General features: G+C 39.7%; 1 protein-coding gene across 11 annotated transcripts in view; it reads right to left on the bottom strand.

The window, feature by feature from the left end:
* KHDRBS2 (KH RNA binding domain containing, signal transduction associated 2) overlaps positions 1–17,798 on the bottom strand; it is a 357,107-nt gene that overhangs the window by 132,906 nt on the left and 206,403 nt on the right. For all 11 annotated transcript variants that reach the window (XM_079970540.1, XM_079970539.1, XM_079970535.1 and 8 more), the window contains exon 5: positions 1–128. In XM_079970540.1, coding sequence (XP_079826666.1) covers positions 1–128 — 128 coding nt within the window. The remainder of the gene's footprint in view (positions 129–17,798) is intronic.

The raw sequence follows: 17,798 nt of genomic DNA, 5'->3' as shown, positions 1-17,798 counted from the left end.
CTTGAAGGGGCTGCAGGAGGAACCCGGATCCCTCTTCCCCGCATGGCTCGTCCACGAGCTGACTCTTCTGAACCATTTAGATATGATAATTCTCTCAATTGCTCTTGACGGATTTCATCATTATAGTCCTGGAAAAGAGTAGGCAGAAGAACATCCTGACATCTGTATAACTTGGGTCACTTTTGATTTCAAAATAATTGGAGATATATACATACATATATGTATATAGGCTTAAATGATTTTTTTTTTATAAGAAGAGTGTTTGTTTTGTTCTTGGGGGGAAAACCCTAAATATTTTACATGGATACATTATTCAAATATATGCAGTGCACTATGAACCAATAAAAGTTATTGCTTATCCCATTATACTAAGCACATTCACACCCATATATGTTCAGTTGAGCTGAATACACCTTGCTCCTTCGCCAGTGTGCTTAAGATTTCAGCCTTAAACCTACCTTGTCTGCGCATATGGAAACCATGTGCAGACACCTAGTATAGACAGTCATCTAGTTGAGAAAACAATCCATGGAGAATAGGATGGAACTGTATTCACCGATTCTACCTTTGACCTCCACATGTTCAAGGTCATGATTGCCAAGGGGGCTATGCTTATACACCCAAATCCAAGTAATCAATCCTTTGTGCAATCAACATCCTACAAAAATGGAGTGTACAAAAATGGAGAGTACGGATCATACCAAGGAGCTTATACACATTTAGAGTATGCACATATGGCTCAGTGCAAATAGGAACTTCTATGTGCAAAGGCTGGTAGTGGACGTAGTGTCAGTAGGTATGATCCTATGCCTCCCCTTCTCCTTTAGAACACTCCTTTACGAAGCTGTCACTTGGACCTAGGAGAAAGCCTAATCTATACTGTGAAAGAACTAACAGGATATTTTAGTAGCAATGAACCTAATGATCTTTGACCATTTGTGTCTTCAAATAATCGTCTTCATCACAGAGCCGCAAATGTCTTCAAAATGGGAGTTTCTGCCTTCAAGCCTTAAAAACTGCATTAATTTGGAAAATATTACACAGTGAAGTCGCATGAGGCACAGCCTTCCAAATAAAATCTCAGTGCACTAATTCCAGAGCACTCTGTGTGCTTCTTCTGAACCAGTAAGCAGAAGACTGAACCAATGTTTCTTCTGAATCTGATAACAGAATTACATAAGATGCCCACCAGAGAAAATGTGTAGTAATTCTACAGCAGTCATTTTAAAAAAATGTGCATTAGCACCACTCTCTTATGTCTGCTGCTGTACTGTAAAGACTCTAATGCATTTGGTGGCTTTCAGGTAGGAAAACAGCACACCAGATTAATTAAGCCTTCCAAAAAGGAGGAGGGGGGGGGAATTCCTCTTTGCAACCTCTAAGTAATGACAAAGAAAGCAAAAAGAGAGAATGCTCCAGTGGCAGAAAGACCAGTCTGGTTTCAAAAGCGACACCTTTGTTGCATTAAGAAAAAAAAAAAAAGCACCACAGTCATTTGTTTACACAGCACTGTGGCTTACAGTGACAGTTTGCTATAGATTTGTAATAGCACTACCTACACAGTTATAAAAAAGGAGAAAAATGTATATCAAAGTGGTTTCATTTTGCCGTAATCACAAAAAGACAGGGGAATATTCTCTGATGTATTGAGCCCCAAGGCATGCTACTAGAAAGGCATCCCAAAGGGCTTTTTAGCTTATATGTGATGTTTCTGCACACAGAATTCTTCCTTTGAGCTATCATTCCCCATGGGTTTTATCCCATGTTATTTGTTCTTCATAATTAGGAGAGGTTTAATTCTAATATCAAACTAAGAGCTGGCCTGCACATTTTGCTTATCAAAGAGAAATGCCTTCACATTAGTTCCCATTCCTGCCTATAGCTGCAGTAAACAAATCTTCTGTCCTATGAAATGGGGAATCTGATGAAGAGCTGGCATGGAGATATCCAATGCTGTTACCTTTTTTTTTTTTTTTTTTTGACCGGGATGTGTGTGTGTGTGTGTTTACCTACTTGTAGTCATTTCTTTCACCATAGAGATTAATAGGGCCATTCTGAATCAGTGCTATAGTGATAAGTTAAAATTCCAGGTGCTGCAATTTTAATAGCTACAGAGGGTTTATAGTATAAAATGGTAAGTACCCAGATACCTGGGATGTATGGGGAGTATGGGGAGGTATATTACCTCTGGTGGGGGACATGTCATGTTCCTCCTGGGGTAGTTTGTCCAGCTTTGGTCCTATCCCCCCACACTCAGCTCTCGCCTGTGGCTCCTAGAAGTGTGTGACAATGCCAGATTCTGAGAAAAGGCTTCAACTGGCAGGCTAAATAAACTAGGCGAGGGTAGCCAATGGGTCTCAAAGCCTCAGTGAGTTAAGAACTTCCTCTTTTATGTGAAGACTGGGTCTGGTGGATTGAGTGGACAAGACTAATAGTGGGTCCAATGGTCAAAAAGGTGTTTTCTGCATGTGCTGTAAGGGGAAGTGAGGGGCAGATGGGGAGCATCCAGAGATCTGCTGTTAGTGCAGTATACTGAGATAGGTGGACGAATGGTCTTATTCAGTACAAGGCAGAGTCTAGTGTTCATACTGTAAATATGTTCATTTATGTGTTGGTAGAGCTAAAGAAGTCTGGATGGAATGGTTCAGTGAAGTGGCGGGAACTGTAAGACTACCACTTCCTAGAGGCGAAAGTGCCACTGCTGACAAACTCAGTTAGAAGTGAGGAGGAGGAGGAGGAGGAGGAGGAGGAGGAGGAGGAGGAGCAGCAGCCTCATAGTAGAATCAGAGTTGGTTATCTAGTCCAACTTCCTGCTGGTGGAGGAAACTGACTGCTACAGCATACTGATAGATGATAACCCAACTCTGCTTAAATCTTCTGACAAAGGATAGTTCAGCACCTTTGAAAGCAGTCTGTTTCACTGTCAAACAGCTCGTACATTCAGAAAGTTCTTCCTATTTTGTTTACTTAGAATATAAATAGATAACTTATATACCACTTGACTTTTTAGAGATAGACATCTAAGCAGCTTACAAGTATCACAAAATATTACCAATAAAAATCAGAATAACAAATACACTATTAAAAAGGAAACCACCCGTAAGTTAAAACAACACAATTGACAGCTGAATAGTATAATCCCCCCAAACCTCAAAAAAAAAAAAAAAAGGACTGAAGGGGGGGGGGAGATCAAATTGATAGAGCCTGCTGAATCACTTTTGGGAAGGTATTACAAAATTTTTAATCTAAACACATTTGGGTCTGGCCCTACCTTCTAGAGCAAGAGAAAACAAATCTGGTCCATAATTGATGTGACAGCCTTTCAAACATTTGAGGATGGTTATCCTATGACCACAATATATCTAAATGAGTACCCGATAGTGGGGGGGGCAGATGTTGTGTGTTCATTCCAAGCAGTCTACAACCAGGTGACATCCCAGTGCAATAAATAGAGCCCTCTTTGCTGTACATCTTAAGGAAAACCAGTATCTCGTTTTTATTTTGTTTATTGTTGGCAGCACAATAAATCTAAAATGTGCAAGAAAGGCAACAATACATGCCCATTATCTCTAGGCAGTTTGCAGGCTGAATGAGAATGTCTTCCAGGTAACAGAAGCCCAGAAATGTCTACTGGCAGAGTGCAGAGAGGCATAAACCATGATCATGAATACCTCCTTCTGAGGTTAAATGACAGCTGAGGGAAATCTGTCAGTGTGCCACGGACAAGGCTAGCCAAATATAGATGTCATTTTTCTCTTTCGATGTGCTCAATTAAATCTGTCTGGCATCATCGGCTGGGGGTGGAGGGTACGGTGGAGGGTGCTGAAGTTTCCAATACACCGGCAGAGAGGGGGGGAAAGGTCTCACTCCCTAATAGCTAAAGAGGGCTTACTGCATTGTGTTTCTTGAACTCTGCTGCATTGTACCTACAGCCAGAAAGTTTAATTCTAGTTTGTGTAGGTATATGTGTGTGTGTGTGTGTAATGAAAAATAGTTTTATAACCTGTTCTGTCCAGATGGTATCTTATGATGGATAAATTAAATAGGATTCATTAAAAAAAATGGAAATGCCACTTCTCTAGATTGTGATTGTTGTTCGAGCTCCAAACCATCACAAGCACTACATAAGCACTGTTTTGTGCACTTCTTGCAGAATAAATAGCATTTAATTAAATGGGGCTTACTTTTGAGTAAACAACTCATAGAATCAGGCTACCCACATGCGGGATCAAAATTAGATGAATAGGAGAGAAACTGCTGGCTTCCATTAGAATATTGATGGAAACATATTCTAGTTTCTGCAATCTATCAGTAGCCTTATATATACACAAATTGTGATGTGGTTTAGGGTAAGGGGAGAGGAATAGACAAATGAGATGAGTTAGTATTCCAAAAAATGAAGAAATACTCTAGGGAAAATCCTTTGTTCATGAATAAGTAATACATACATTGTGCTTTGATGACAATTGGTATACTAATTTAACTGTTTTATGAGGGAACTTGCTGCTTTGTTCCAGTCTATCTCCCCCTCTTGTATACTGTATAGCGCTGTGATCTAAATTGCTAAGCCATTTAACAGCAAGTGCTGATGTGGAAAATTTAATATATTACTCTGATGGAAACTATGGCATGGGCACCCTTTTGGATATTGCAAACTGTCTCCTAAAACAGATGCTGGGCAATGAATTTCCTGGATTAAGGCAGCCAACTGTTGAAACGCTTATAGTAAGTTAGTTTAGTAGGTGTAAATGTTGATAACCTACATTATTTATATTTAAGATGCTATTCTCAAGAAGTTTTTAAAAACCTGGAGCCACAGCAACGCATTCCACTAGTGTAATAGGGCATTTTGCTGCTTTTTTCTTCCATGTGCCACCCCAATAAAGACTAGGGGGGTCAGAACAGTGTGGCAGAGAGGAGAAATAATTCCATCTGGCAAGCAAGAATGTTAGTACTGATTAAACTACTGCGTTAGTGTGACATTAAATTCCAGCCAATATGTGAACCCTTGTTTCCAAATTCAGGTAAGGTGTGCATTTCCAGCCCTGAAGAAAGAACTTTATAGCTTCATGAAGTTCAGTAGTTCCCTCCCAGCTACTTCCTTCAACAAATCAAGCAGGCCCAATGTTTAAATAAAAGATTGCTTATAAAGAGAGCGCCAAATGTTAGGTAGCTATCAAAGCCTCTAAAAATTCCAAAGCACGAAATAAACCTTTCAACATAATAAAAAAGCAGAAAACACATCCCTTTTGGAGGACGGGGGGGGAGATGCAGTGCTGTCCCTCTGCTTAAGTTGCTATAGCTTGAATAATACAAAATTCATTTTTCTTAGAGCGTCACGGGTAGTGAAAGATAAATTAGTTCGAGGAGTTCAAGGTGCTACAGCAGCCTTTAAGCTTCGGTGCCTTTAGGCAAACTTAAATGCCAGATGATTTCTTTAGAAGAAAGTTAAGAGTCACAGCAGCACATTTTTTATATACCTTTATAAATGCACTTCTATATTAAAGGTTTTTCCAGCTATACTTACAAAATGCTAATTTTAGGACCACAACTGCAACAGTAACTTGCTGATTAACAGAAATTGTTATTGTTGCTCCATATAACTATAAAGAGACTGCACCTATGTCCTCAAGGCAATCCATTTAGGTGTAAACTTTCATAGGCTGAATAATTTATTTATTATTTTGACAGCTTTGTATACTGCTTAATTACAGTTGTCTCTAGAGACTTCCTACAAGGAAATAATGAGTTAAAATGATAAACAGATAATTCAATTAAAAAAGAATTTTAAAAGTCTTCAGCATTTGCTGGCAGCTCAACTGGGAGGGGGACTGTCTGACCTCAACTGGAAAGGCGTTCCATAAAATTTGGCCTATGATACTGAATGCACAGCTCCTGGTGCACCACTAACAGTGACTCCCCTGAAGACCACAGTGATCAGATATATGGGAGAGCAGAGATCTAAGGTATCATGTGGTTCCTGAACTATCCCGAATCCAAGTTGTTAAGGGCACTGATCAATGCAAGAACTTTTAACCTGGCCCAATAGCGTATAGGCTGCCAGTACAAGCTTTAGAGTGCTGAAGCTATGTGCTAGTGAAATTCTGTCCACATCAACAGAATAGCCACAGCATTTTGCATCAGCTGGAGTCTCCAGATCTGGTTGCAGGGTAGCTCCACACAGAGTTAATAGCAACAATCAAGAGTGTTTGCACTCTGGTAGCTTTAGCAGAGGGGCAGTTCAAAATGGTAGTACTGTATGTACAATTTGTCACAGCTTTCAGCACACCCCCCCCCCAACTCTCTATCCCTGGTGTATGCTAGTCTGCATTGATAAAATATTGCAGAAAAGCACCTTGGATGTGATCATCTGTAGGATTGCCTCACAATTCTTCTGCAGTATTATACTGATGTGCACATTTAAAACACCTCATAAAGAGAATATTGATAGTTCTTGTAGAATCATATCAAATTTGCTTGTTTATCATGCTTTACTAGTTCAGACAAGTGCATCATTAAAACACTGCAGAACAAGAATCATGAAGTAATAATGCATACCCAGTTACTTTTACAGTGTTTCATCAGTAACAGAGAAAAAGAAGACATAAATGAACATAAAGTTTCATCATTGTGTGTTTGTCCAACATTTAGAAATTAAAAAAGGAACAATGGATAATTCCTGATGCATTGGTTCTACTTCAGAAACAAGCCCAGGTAATTCAGTATTCTAAAATTCAGATGAAGAGAATTTCAGAACCATGACTACTCAAGATAAGAAGTTTGTCCATGGAATACTTCATTTGTTTCCCTCAGTTTTCTTTTCTATTTATTATTATTATTATTATTATTATTATTATTATTATTATTATTACAAACTTCCTAAGTTACCAGCCAGTAACTGGACTAAGGCTGCAATACCCAGTGACCTGTAAGTCAATCCTTTTGAGCACAAAAGAGCTGAGATTTGAGGAGGCATGTACCGTGGAACCTCGGGTTACGGATGTAATCTGTGACAGAGGCACGTCTGCAACCCACAGAGTTCGCATCCTGCACAGGCGCAATCCGGTGCTTCTGCACATGCATAAAGTGCGATTTAGCGCTTTTGTGCATGCGGCGAAACCCAGAAGTAACCCATTCCGGTACTTCCGGGTTTCCCACAGTCCATAACCCGAAAACACGTAACCTGAAGTGTCCGTAACATGAGGTGCAACTGTATAGCAGCATACTGTAAAACTATAAAGCAAAGATATTGATTCGGCTCTTCAGTCAAACATCAACTGTACAGAAAATCTTTCCTAGAATATCATTGATTAGCTAGCATAAAAGTAAATGGTGTTTGGGGCACAGGCAGTGTATGTTAAATAGAGAATACAATTCCAAACTTCTGATATTTTAGTCTGGCATCCCGATTCTATAAATTGCTGTAAACTGTAGTGACATTTTTATTGATTTTATAAATTAAAACAAATATATCTATTCTGCCCACAGATAGAATAGTAATCTGCATAGCTGCCACTGAACAGCCTTTTTGTGTCTGTCTCAGGAAACATCTATGTCTTTACAAGGGAAGAAAAGTACCTTCCCTCCCATTGCAGTTGCTGTTGCTGTTGCCATTGCTGTGGCTCTTGTTGGGTGCAAAGTTTCTTCATGGGATGATGAGTAATAGAAGGCAAATATATCTCGCCTCTTTACAGCTAGACCACATTTCATAACTGCCTTGCTTCACACAACTTCCATGCTTTGGTGAGGAGAAAGGGAAAGAAAAACAAGTGCTGGAGCAAGATTCCCAGGTCCAGACTCGTTCTGCTATTCTGCATGTGTATACGGACAATGTGCTTGTCAAGAAATGGGAAAGCTACATGTGAGTGCTGACTGAACTGAAACGCACCTTTGGTCTTAAGCAGACCACTTTGAGTTTTTTCCTACAATCAAGCAGTATAAATGAAAAAAAAATGATGGTTGCATTTTGTGGGAAGGAGAATCATGTATATTGGTAACCGCTTTGAGGTTGCAGGGTGGTTTTGTTTTGTTTTTTACAATCAAGAGGTATGTAAGTTTTATGAAATAAATAAATATGTTCTTGGTAGGCTTGTATATGAGAGTGTACATTCTAGTGTGTTTGTATATGAGGGTACCTATTCTCACTGAATAAGTCATCTTTCCAGCGGTAATAGGATTATTTTGAAGCTCTCATACAGGAAATTTTAAAAGTTGTAACCCTGGATAATGAAGCCTTAAGAGAGAGTATCATGACCACTTACTGTGTGGTGCCATATTTCCTCTACCAAGCACTAACCATATTGCATGCTGCTCATTCCAATGCTAGGTTATACTCCTGGAACCAGTTGGGCATACAGTGAAGCAGAGGAGGAGATAGTAGTGCTTGGCTCCTTGCGTGGTTGGAGTCAGGAGGCTAAAAATGAATGACACTTCATCTTGTTACAAGTGCCATGGGGAGGTTTCCATGGCCTAACAGCAAATCAATGTGGAAATCTAGTCGTAGCTGAATCCCCAAGAAACCTAGGTTTCAGTGGGGAAACATTTCAGAGTTATATGTGGTGTTATGGTTAGAATGATGGACTGGGAACTAGAAGCCCACAGTTCAAATCCCCACTCAGCCATGAAGCTCACTGGGTGACCTTGGGCCAATCACTGTCGCTTAGCCTAAGATATGTACTTCACTTGCAACTTCACTGTTGCAAGGATAAAAGGGGGAGAAAGAGCAAAAAGCTCACTGGACAAAAGTTCAGATACAAGCACAATAAACATGATTTTTGAAAAATAATTCAGCAGCCTACAATTGCAGAGTCGTTTCTACATTGCAAAGGTTCGTTCTGATATGATAAATGAGGCTAGTATTGATTATTGCTCCCTATCCTAACAACTTGAATACTCAGTCATCCCCATGTTAAAAATATATTAGCTTTACAGGAAACAGATACCTGGAAGCTTTCAAAGGGCAAATTACTACAGTTCAAATGCAGAGTAAATGACTGGGCACTTCTATACTGCCCGTGTTTGTTGGGCAGTAGCCATAAAGTGACCTTGGCAGAGCTATTTACAGCCGTTTTTTAAATGCATCATTTAACCTGCAGCGAATAAAAATGTGTTTATCATATCACCTTTAGCATTAAGTAATAATTCACTCTTGTTTTCTTTCCATTGTTTTTGGCACTCTGTCAGGAAAGTTCACAAAATCATCACAAAAAGGTTCTTTAATTCATTATTTAATTGTAGATCAAACAGGCTTGCTAAATTGGATAAAATGCTATCTTCACAATCACAAATGTACTCTTCTCAGTCAAAGAAGGAAATTGCCTACCATAAAGACTTCCAATGATTTCCCAATAAACTTTGTACGAATACCGCTACTGCATAATCTGAATTTGCAAAAAGGCATATTTATTTATTTGATGTTTCCCCTGATTTATGTTCTTGAGAACCTGAGGCCACTTCAGCCATGACCCTGTTGCCTCTGAACATGGGTATACCCACAGGTAATGAAATGCAACTATAATGTGGAGATCTCACTATGATAATGTGGAGAGCTTTACGCTTTTGTCTCCCCCATGATTCCAATCAGACCTCACCTAAGCCTGTATCTGCTGTTGGAAAAAACTCCAATGAATACTCAAGGAGGCTCCTATTTCAGGAGCTTTCTCTCCAACTTGTGTAGAATGACGGCAACCAAGGAGTGTCAGATGATTATTCCCGATCTCATCACTCAAGTGTTGCTCTTACACCTGAAGAGGGCTATGATGTGAACCCAATTTTTAACCACGTCAGTGAGTTGACAGCCCGGTGACAACATTAAAAATCCATAATTTGCAATATATGTTTCAATTCCTTGATTGACTGGGGATGACCCACCACTTACAGCAAGCTCATCTATACGCTCTGGACTTGACATGAGGCAACCTTAGTACCAGAAGATGACTCCTTGGTGTTCCAGAGCTCAACTAACCAGACTTAGCCATGTCTTCCCTCTGCCAGATTTGTAAAACAGTTGTAATAAATCAACATCTAGAGTTCTCTAGGGTTGGGGAGGGCAAATGTTCTCAGCTTTGTACTATTCCCTCCCTAAAGCACTCTGCCCACTTGTTTTGACAGTTCTCGCTCTCTTTCTTTAGAGACGAAAGCTTGATTCTTCCAAATTGCTTGGTACTTTAGCCAACCTGGACTACAATTGCTTTCCTCATCCCTCTAGAGGTCATCATTAATGTCAAGACAAAACCAGAGCAGTGGCTTTGGAATTTCACATTAATGTTCCTTCAGAACTCTTGAGTAAATGCAACCTAACCCTGAAGGCTTACCACTGTCTAATCTATCAATTTATTCTAAAGCCTCTTCAGTGGATGCTTCAATTTGTGACATCTCTTCAAATTTATCACCTGAAATGAATAGCTGCCAAACAAGTGAATGGTATGCAAATAATTCATTTTGCTTCCTTACAAAACCACCACTAACTCTTATACCTGAGTGGTGCAGTGCCCTATTGATTTTCTACAATACATCCTACATCTAAGGCATTGTTCCTTTTCAAAAAAGCACTGGTCTTGATTATATATTTAGCTTCTCTGATTTATTTCTTAGCATGGAGATAAACATACGAGATATAGGGAGCTCAGAGCACATTCTTCACTCTAAGACCACCTTCAAGCTGGACTGTCAAATGACTGAGCCCTTCAATCTTGCCTCTCTCCGCTAGCTGACTACTGCTGGTGCTCCTCCAACTGGGAAAGGCTATCCAATCCCTCACAGCTGGAGATGGAAGCAGAAGTAGTGGAAGGTACAGATGTGGGAAAAATTATGTTCAGGGTTCACATTTTAGTGTGAACCTATCTGCTTCATGCTTCCCAAAACAACACACAAAGTGAAATGCAGCTATCCTTTGACATCCAACACTTTTCTGAATTGTGCAATGCATTGCTTCAACCAAATACCATGTCAAACATAACTGCAAAAAGCATTAGGGGAAAGTTTGCACAAAAATGCATGAAAACTGCTTGCAAAAATGTGTATACTATGCAAAAAATGTAAAACGTGTATTTTCAGAGAAATTTGCACCACAATGATGCCAAGTTTTCACGAGGATTGCAGACTGATCTGAAAATGTGGAGAACTGGAGTCTGGAAAAATGGGAAACTCAGAGAGCCCCAAATTGACTTGTTTGTCTATCCCTAACAGGAGGAAGAGGCAGCTGTGTAATGAATGACAGAACCAGTGGCAGAAAGGAAGATGGAAGGGCTGATAGTTTGGCTTTGGAAGGCAAGCTTTGAGCTATGTGAATGTCCTGCAAGCAATCTTTTTATCTTGCATCTCCACCCTTGCTTTTCTAAGTACTCCTTGCTTGCCAGTCTTTAAGATGTTGAACTACCAAACTGAATTAGACCTTCACCTCTGCACTTTTTAATGAAGTTCATAGGATTCAGGGCCGGCCGAAGACATTTTGGCACCTGAGGTGAACCACAAAATAGCACCCTCTCCCTAACAGGGAACAAGAGGTGAGTGAAGATCTACAAAGGGAGAATAAAGAACTACATTAGGAACTGTTGTTCCTGTGGATCCTGTCACCTGAGGTGGTTGCTTCACCTTGCCTCATGGGTGGGCCAGTCCAAGTAGGTTTTAGTTTTAAAGCAAAACACACTACCATCTCTTTGCCCTTGCAGCCATGTGTCCTTCTGCATGTTGGGATGTGACAGTTAAGGGACTATTTTGAATGCTTGAGTCAGGATCAAAACAGTTACTCTGTATTAAGGAAGCTAGAGAAATTGGTTCTCTGTGAATTCTAATAGAAAATGACCAAACTGGAATGCAGTTATAATTTGCAATCCTTTCACACTTCTCCACATGTAGTGATGCAGTTCTTAACTAAAAAATGTATTAAATTATGTATAAAAATGTGTAAGAGTAAACTAGAACTGCACTCTAAAAATATTATTTAAATGCAAATTCATGTACACACACAGAGAGAGAGAGAGAGAGAGAGAGAGAGAGAGAGAGAGTGAGAGAGTGAGTTGGGAGTAAATCCTATTGAGCACAGGGATCCTAACACCTGGGTAAATTTGCATGGGATTGGGCTGCACATCTCAAAAACAAAAGTTAGAGGGAGAAGGGAGAACCATTTTGAGGCGATAAATACTAAACAAGCATCCATCACCAAATGGGTAACTCCTCAGTGAACCATAATAATATTATAATCATAATAAATCAGAGATTTGAAAATAAACTGAAGTTATTAGATTTATGAACACATCAATAATACAATTCACTCCTTCCCAATGCACAATGGCAGTGGACTGAATGATGGGGAATCTAGTGGAGATTTGCTGTCTGAGGTGATATAATATGTGATGGGCCCTGTTGGTTTGATGGTTTTAGTTATCTAGCTTTTTACAGATACACAGTTCAACATAGGATGCAAGACCATAGGCTTAAGTTTATTTTCCTCTACAGTGGCAACTATTGTAGACAGAAAAATCACCAGGTATTGGATTCCTTTAAACAATCTATTGACACTGAGAGATATAAGATAGAACCAACCCTCACAGTGAATTCTCCAGACTCCCTTAAAAAAAAGAAAGAGTTCTTATCAACACCATACAGTACATTATCAGAATTTGCTGACAATAATGTAAGTACAATTTCAATACAAATAATAAATAAAGGTAAAGGTACCCCTGCCCGTACGGGCCAGTCGTGTCCGACTCTAGGGTTGTGCGCCCATCTTACTTAAGAGGCCGAGGGCCAGCGCTGTCCGGAGACACTTCCGGGTCACGTGGCTAGCGTGACGAAGCTGCTCTGGCGAGCCAGCACCAGCGCAGCATACAGAAACGCCGCCGCGGGGATTCGAACCGCCGACCATGCGATCGGCAAGCCCTAGGCACTGAGGTTTTACCCACAGCGCCACCCGCGTCCCTAATAAATAAATTATACCAAAATTAAAAAAGGAACTACTTTAACATAATATAGTACTGTAAGGTGTCCAGTACTGTGCACCACAATTTAGGAAGAACATTGACAAGCTGCAACATGTGCAGAGGAGGGCAAACAAGATGATGACCAAGGGTCTGGAAACCAAGCCTTATGAGGAACAGTGGATGAAACTGGGTATGGTAAAGAGAAGGCCGTGAGGAGATTTGATAGGAAAATTCAACTATCTAAAGGGTTGCCACATGGAAGATAGAGCAAGCTTGTTTTCTCCTGCTGTGGAGGCTAATTAATACCCCATACATCATATATCGGGACACAGGTGGCGCTGTGGGTTAAACCACAGAGCGTAGGACTTGCTGATCAGACTTGCTGATCAGAAGGTCGGCGGTTCGAATCCCCGCGACGGGGTGAGCTCTCGTTGCTCAGTCCCTGCTCCTGCCAATCTAGCAGTTCGAAAGCACGTCAAATTGCAAGTAGATAAATAGGTACTGCTCCGGCGGGAAGGTAAACGGTGTTTCCATGCGCTGCTCTGGTTCACCAGAAGAGGCTTATTCATGCTGGCCACATGACCCGGAAGTTGTACGCTGGCTCCCTCGGCCAATAAAGTGCGATGAGCGCCACAACCCCAGCATTGGCCACGACTGGACCTAACCATCAGGGGTCCCTTTACCTTTACCTTTACCTTTACATCATATATCATCTGTGGACCAACCTCAAGTTCTGGCTCCAAGTTTGAGCAGAGATTGTTTTGAATGTAAGGTTGTTCCACAAGGATAGCGCCTGTCTTCATTTTCCCATTCAAGTTCTTTCACCCATATAGATGATAGTTTATGTGTTGTGCCTATGTCCAATAGAATTTGACATAATAAAATACTTAGCTTTTGTTAAATACTCTGCTCATTATCAGGCTTTCTCAGAATGTTAGGTCCATGAAAGCCATCTGTTTAATATGACACTTGCTCAGGAAAGAGGTGAGCTGTCTCCATAGCAGCCAAGGTACGGGGACAAATTGTAATTGTGCTCTCATTTCTGGTTGTGTAAGTGGTCTGTTGCCTTTTAAAAAAATCTTTTAATCTAAATAAGCCTTTGCATCTCCAGCCCTCTAAATCACATACACAGCATGTATTTTTAAAAGCTGTGTGGTACTTCAGATGTGTTAAATGGAATAGTGCAGGTTTTCTTTTTATCCACATTTTAACATATATATATATATATATATATATATATATATATATATATATATTAAAAATAAAAGGTTTCCACCTTATATAAGCAACTGAGTCTGGAATTTAAAAAAGGGATAAACAGAGAGTAAGAAGCTGTCCACCACTTGTTTTTCTAATTAGATCCACAGGGTGTTTTCATCCTCTTGGATAAAAATGCCAGGTGTCAAAACTGATGCACTTCATAATAAGTTATTAAATTTGGTATTCCCCAGTCCCCTTCCTTTAACTGCTTACAGAGCATCTTTTTGGCTAACCTTAATGTCTTTGATTCTAATATAAATAATTCAGTCTTATTTTGCTCATTTTTAATTGTTTCTCTGGGTTCCAAATTGGGAGTTTTTGGAATAGGTATGCCACTTTTGTAATATGTATTCTATACATTAACATTTAGTTTATTTTTTTCCATATAGCTCCTTCTGTAGTAATATGTTGCCAAACTGTGCCATAATTATATTGATATAGCTTATTCAACTTTTGGTTATGTATACACTTAAATATCTGATATTTTTTGTTATAAGATAGTGGAATTTGTAATGACTGAGAGAATTATTATTATTTACTGTATTTTGGAAGCTAAATGGGCTTTATCAATGTTGAGTGCTAAAATTGCCCAATGGTGTCCATTAATTGTAATGGTAATTTAAAATATTTTTAAAAATTATGGGTCCCTTATCTGGCATTGGGGAACAAAGCCTGAGAAAATAGAAGGGCAGATATAGTGTCGGTCTACTGAGAGCTTGGGAGAGGTCTATTGAAGACATCACAACAAGCAGCCAATCAGAGCCATGCACAGGATCACACTGTAAAAAAGTTTTATGTGTCTTCAGCTAATGATGCAGCGACTACTTCTTAACTAAAAACATTATTGAACTTTGATTATTGATGGGGGGAAATGAATGAATCTACCTTATAGGGTATCCATCTAATCTACATACTGGTTCCTTTGGAAGCTCAGTATTTTTTGTACTTATCTAAAGCTTTGAATTAAGGCTTATATGTGATGAGAAACCCAAAATGTGTCCAATCTAGAGGAAAGAATAGACATAAGAAGAGTCTGGCTGGATCAGAAGCAAGGTCCATCTGAGAAGCATCCTATTGCCCAGTGTGTCCATCCAACCAGAACCCTCAGGGAACTCCACAAGCAGAACAAAGGGACAATGCCCATCTCTCTGTTGCCCCTGCAACTGCTATTCAGTGACACATGGCCTCTGAATCTAGAGGTTTCACATATGCATTGACTCACATCCTCAAGCTATAGCTGTCAATTTTTCTATCAAGCAACACTGAGGTTATTTAGCATTTACAGAAGCTGCAAGGCCAAACCACTTGTCAAATATCTTCTTCAGGAAACGTTTTTTTTAGTCGCCTCTGTTGCTAAAGAGAAAGAAGAATACAAAACAGAAATTGTGCCCTGAAGGCACAATCTATCTTGCTAAATGTTATCTTGCTAACATTGGGATAAAACATATCCTATGTCTGCTGTTCTCTCCATGCTTAAGGTAAAGCAACAACCACAACCCCGTAGGCTGCACATCATATTTCACTCTGAAAAGTAGCAAGAATATTAAAAAGGCTTGATCTTGAAGGGCATTTCTCGGAGGGGTGGAAGAGGGCGAAACCACATATTCTGAAGTCCACTTGTGTAGTTTTCATGTGTTTAGAAACGCACAAGATTGGTTAAAAAAAAAATCAATGCAAAACTGGTACAGCGGTACCTCAGGTTAAGAACTTAATTCGTTCTGGAGGTCCATTCTTAACCTGAAACAGTTCTTAACCTGAGGTACCACTTTAGCTAAAGCGGCCTCCTGCTGCCGCTGCACCGCCACCACACGATTTCTATTATCATCCTGAAGCAAAGTTCTTAACCCGAGGTACTATTTCTGGGTTAACGGAGTCTGTAACCTGAATTGTCTGTAACCTGAAGCGTCTGTAACCCGAGGTACCACTGTATATCAACATGAAAGGTAAATCTATTTATTGGTTTAATTTGTATCCATCCATCCTCCATAAAGGTCAGCATTCTTGGGCTAACCCGTTTTATAATCACATCAAGCCTGTGAAGTTGAGAGTAGTCTGAGAAACAGGGGTTCACTGGAGACTGCCCAGTGTGCCTTAAAGCTCAACAGAAACTTGAACTGAAGGGCCTGATCTAAGTCAAACACTTTATCCACATGGCCAAACTGACCCCTGTATAAGTGAACAAATTGTAATTTCCCAGGAAATTTTAATCCATATTATCAATTATACTTGCTGTGAATTTAAATTACTAGTAATAAATGTGCATCAATAGATAATGATTTTTTCCAAACTTCATATTTCCTGGCTTAATGATAGTTATATGAGCATTGTGAGCTACTAAAATTCCTAACATGAAACGAGCATTATGTCCTCCTACGTTCTTCTCTGACATTGTCAGCACCTTGGTTTGGCTTTGGGATTAGTATAAATCAAGTTATTTTCTGAGTTTCAGGGAAAACAGCTTGGCTTGGCTCTCTGAGCTGACCAAGGAAGTTTGTCCTATAACTGCTGGTGGAGATAATAGTGTTTAGTTTAGTTTTTATTATTATTATTTAAATATTTCCTTCCAAAGTGTTTCTATTTAGCTAGGCAATTCATTAAGGGGGACGTTTTAGTTATAGCAGTAATGTTCCAAAACAGAGAGAGTTCTACAAGTTATGGTTTAAAAACAAAATGCCATAATACAATGGAACTGAAAATGGAGAGCTGGTGGGTGAAGATGCAGAGAGGAAGAACAGATGGTGTTCAAACTATTATGGAGCAAATAAACAAGACATAAGGAACAAAGTTGCTACAAATTCAAGAGCTGTCAAGCAAGTAGCAACAGCATCAAAGAGTATGATGTACTCTGGCAGTTACAGACTCCACAGGCATCTTATAGTGCCACTAGGCATATTACTGAGAAACACACTATGTCAGGATGTCGTTGTTGTATAATGACTCCAACAACATCTGCCGTATTCAATTCTTTCCAGCAGCTCTGTCCTATTGCCAATCTCATTGGTGGCAATAGGTCCCCTGTAGTTCCATCTCTATGCTTTGTGGGTTCATCGTTTTAAGGTTTTGGCCTCCTATAGCCAAGTCTAACTTATGGGACTAGACCTTCGCATCTGTTCAGCTGCTACTATTTGGAATGAATGTTTGGAAAGCAGGCAACTGTAGGCATGGTAAGTTATCCTTCAGTCATCTCCCATGTACAGTACAGCACTATTCGATATATAAGCATAATTTTGCCTTTAATGTTTGGTGGAAGCAAGCAAACAAACACGAAACAAGCAAATGCCAACTTTTTCTGATTGCTTTTGAGTCTGGTATGTGGTATCTGCTAACCTCTGGTATTTTCTGGGTGATTTGTTTTGTGTGTGTGCTTTCCTTCAGAGTTTCTTCTGCTAATTCATTTGGATCAACATAAAGGTGCAGTGCTGATTTTACTTTATTTTTTATAACCTACCCTTCACCCTAGGGGAGGGGTATAACAAATGTTTTTAAATCGCAATAAGCAATATATAAAAACAAAGCAAAACAGTTGAGAGACAAGCTTATTTCCCTAAGCATGCAACTGCTTTGGGCCTGTGTATTCCCATTATCTGCAATGTTTCCTTCCCACCCTTGACATTGTCT

This window comes from Podarcis cretensis (assembly GCF_951804945.1).
Source record: "Podarcis cretensis genome assembly, chromosome: 3".
NCBI classification, from domain to species: domain Eukaryota; kingdom Metazoa; phylum Chordata; class Lepidosauria; order Squamata; family Lacertidae; genus Podarcis; species Podarcis cretensis.
This window is presented reverse-complemented; position numbering and strand designations above follow the sequence as displayed.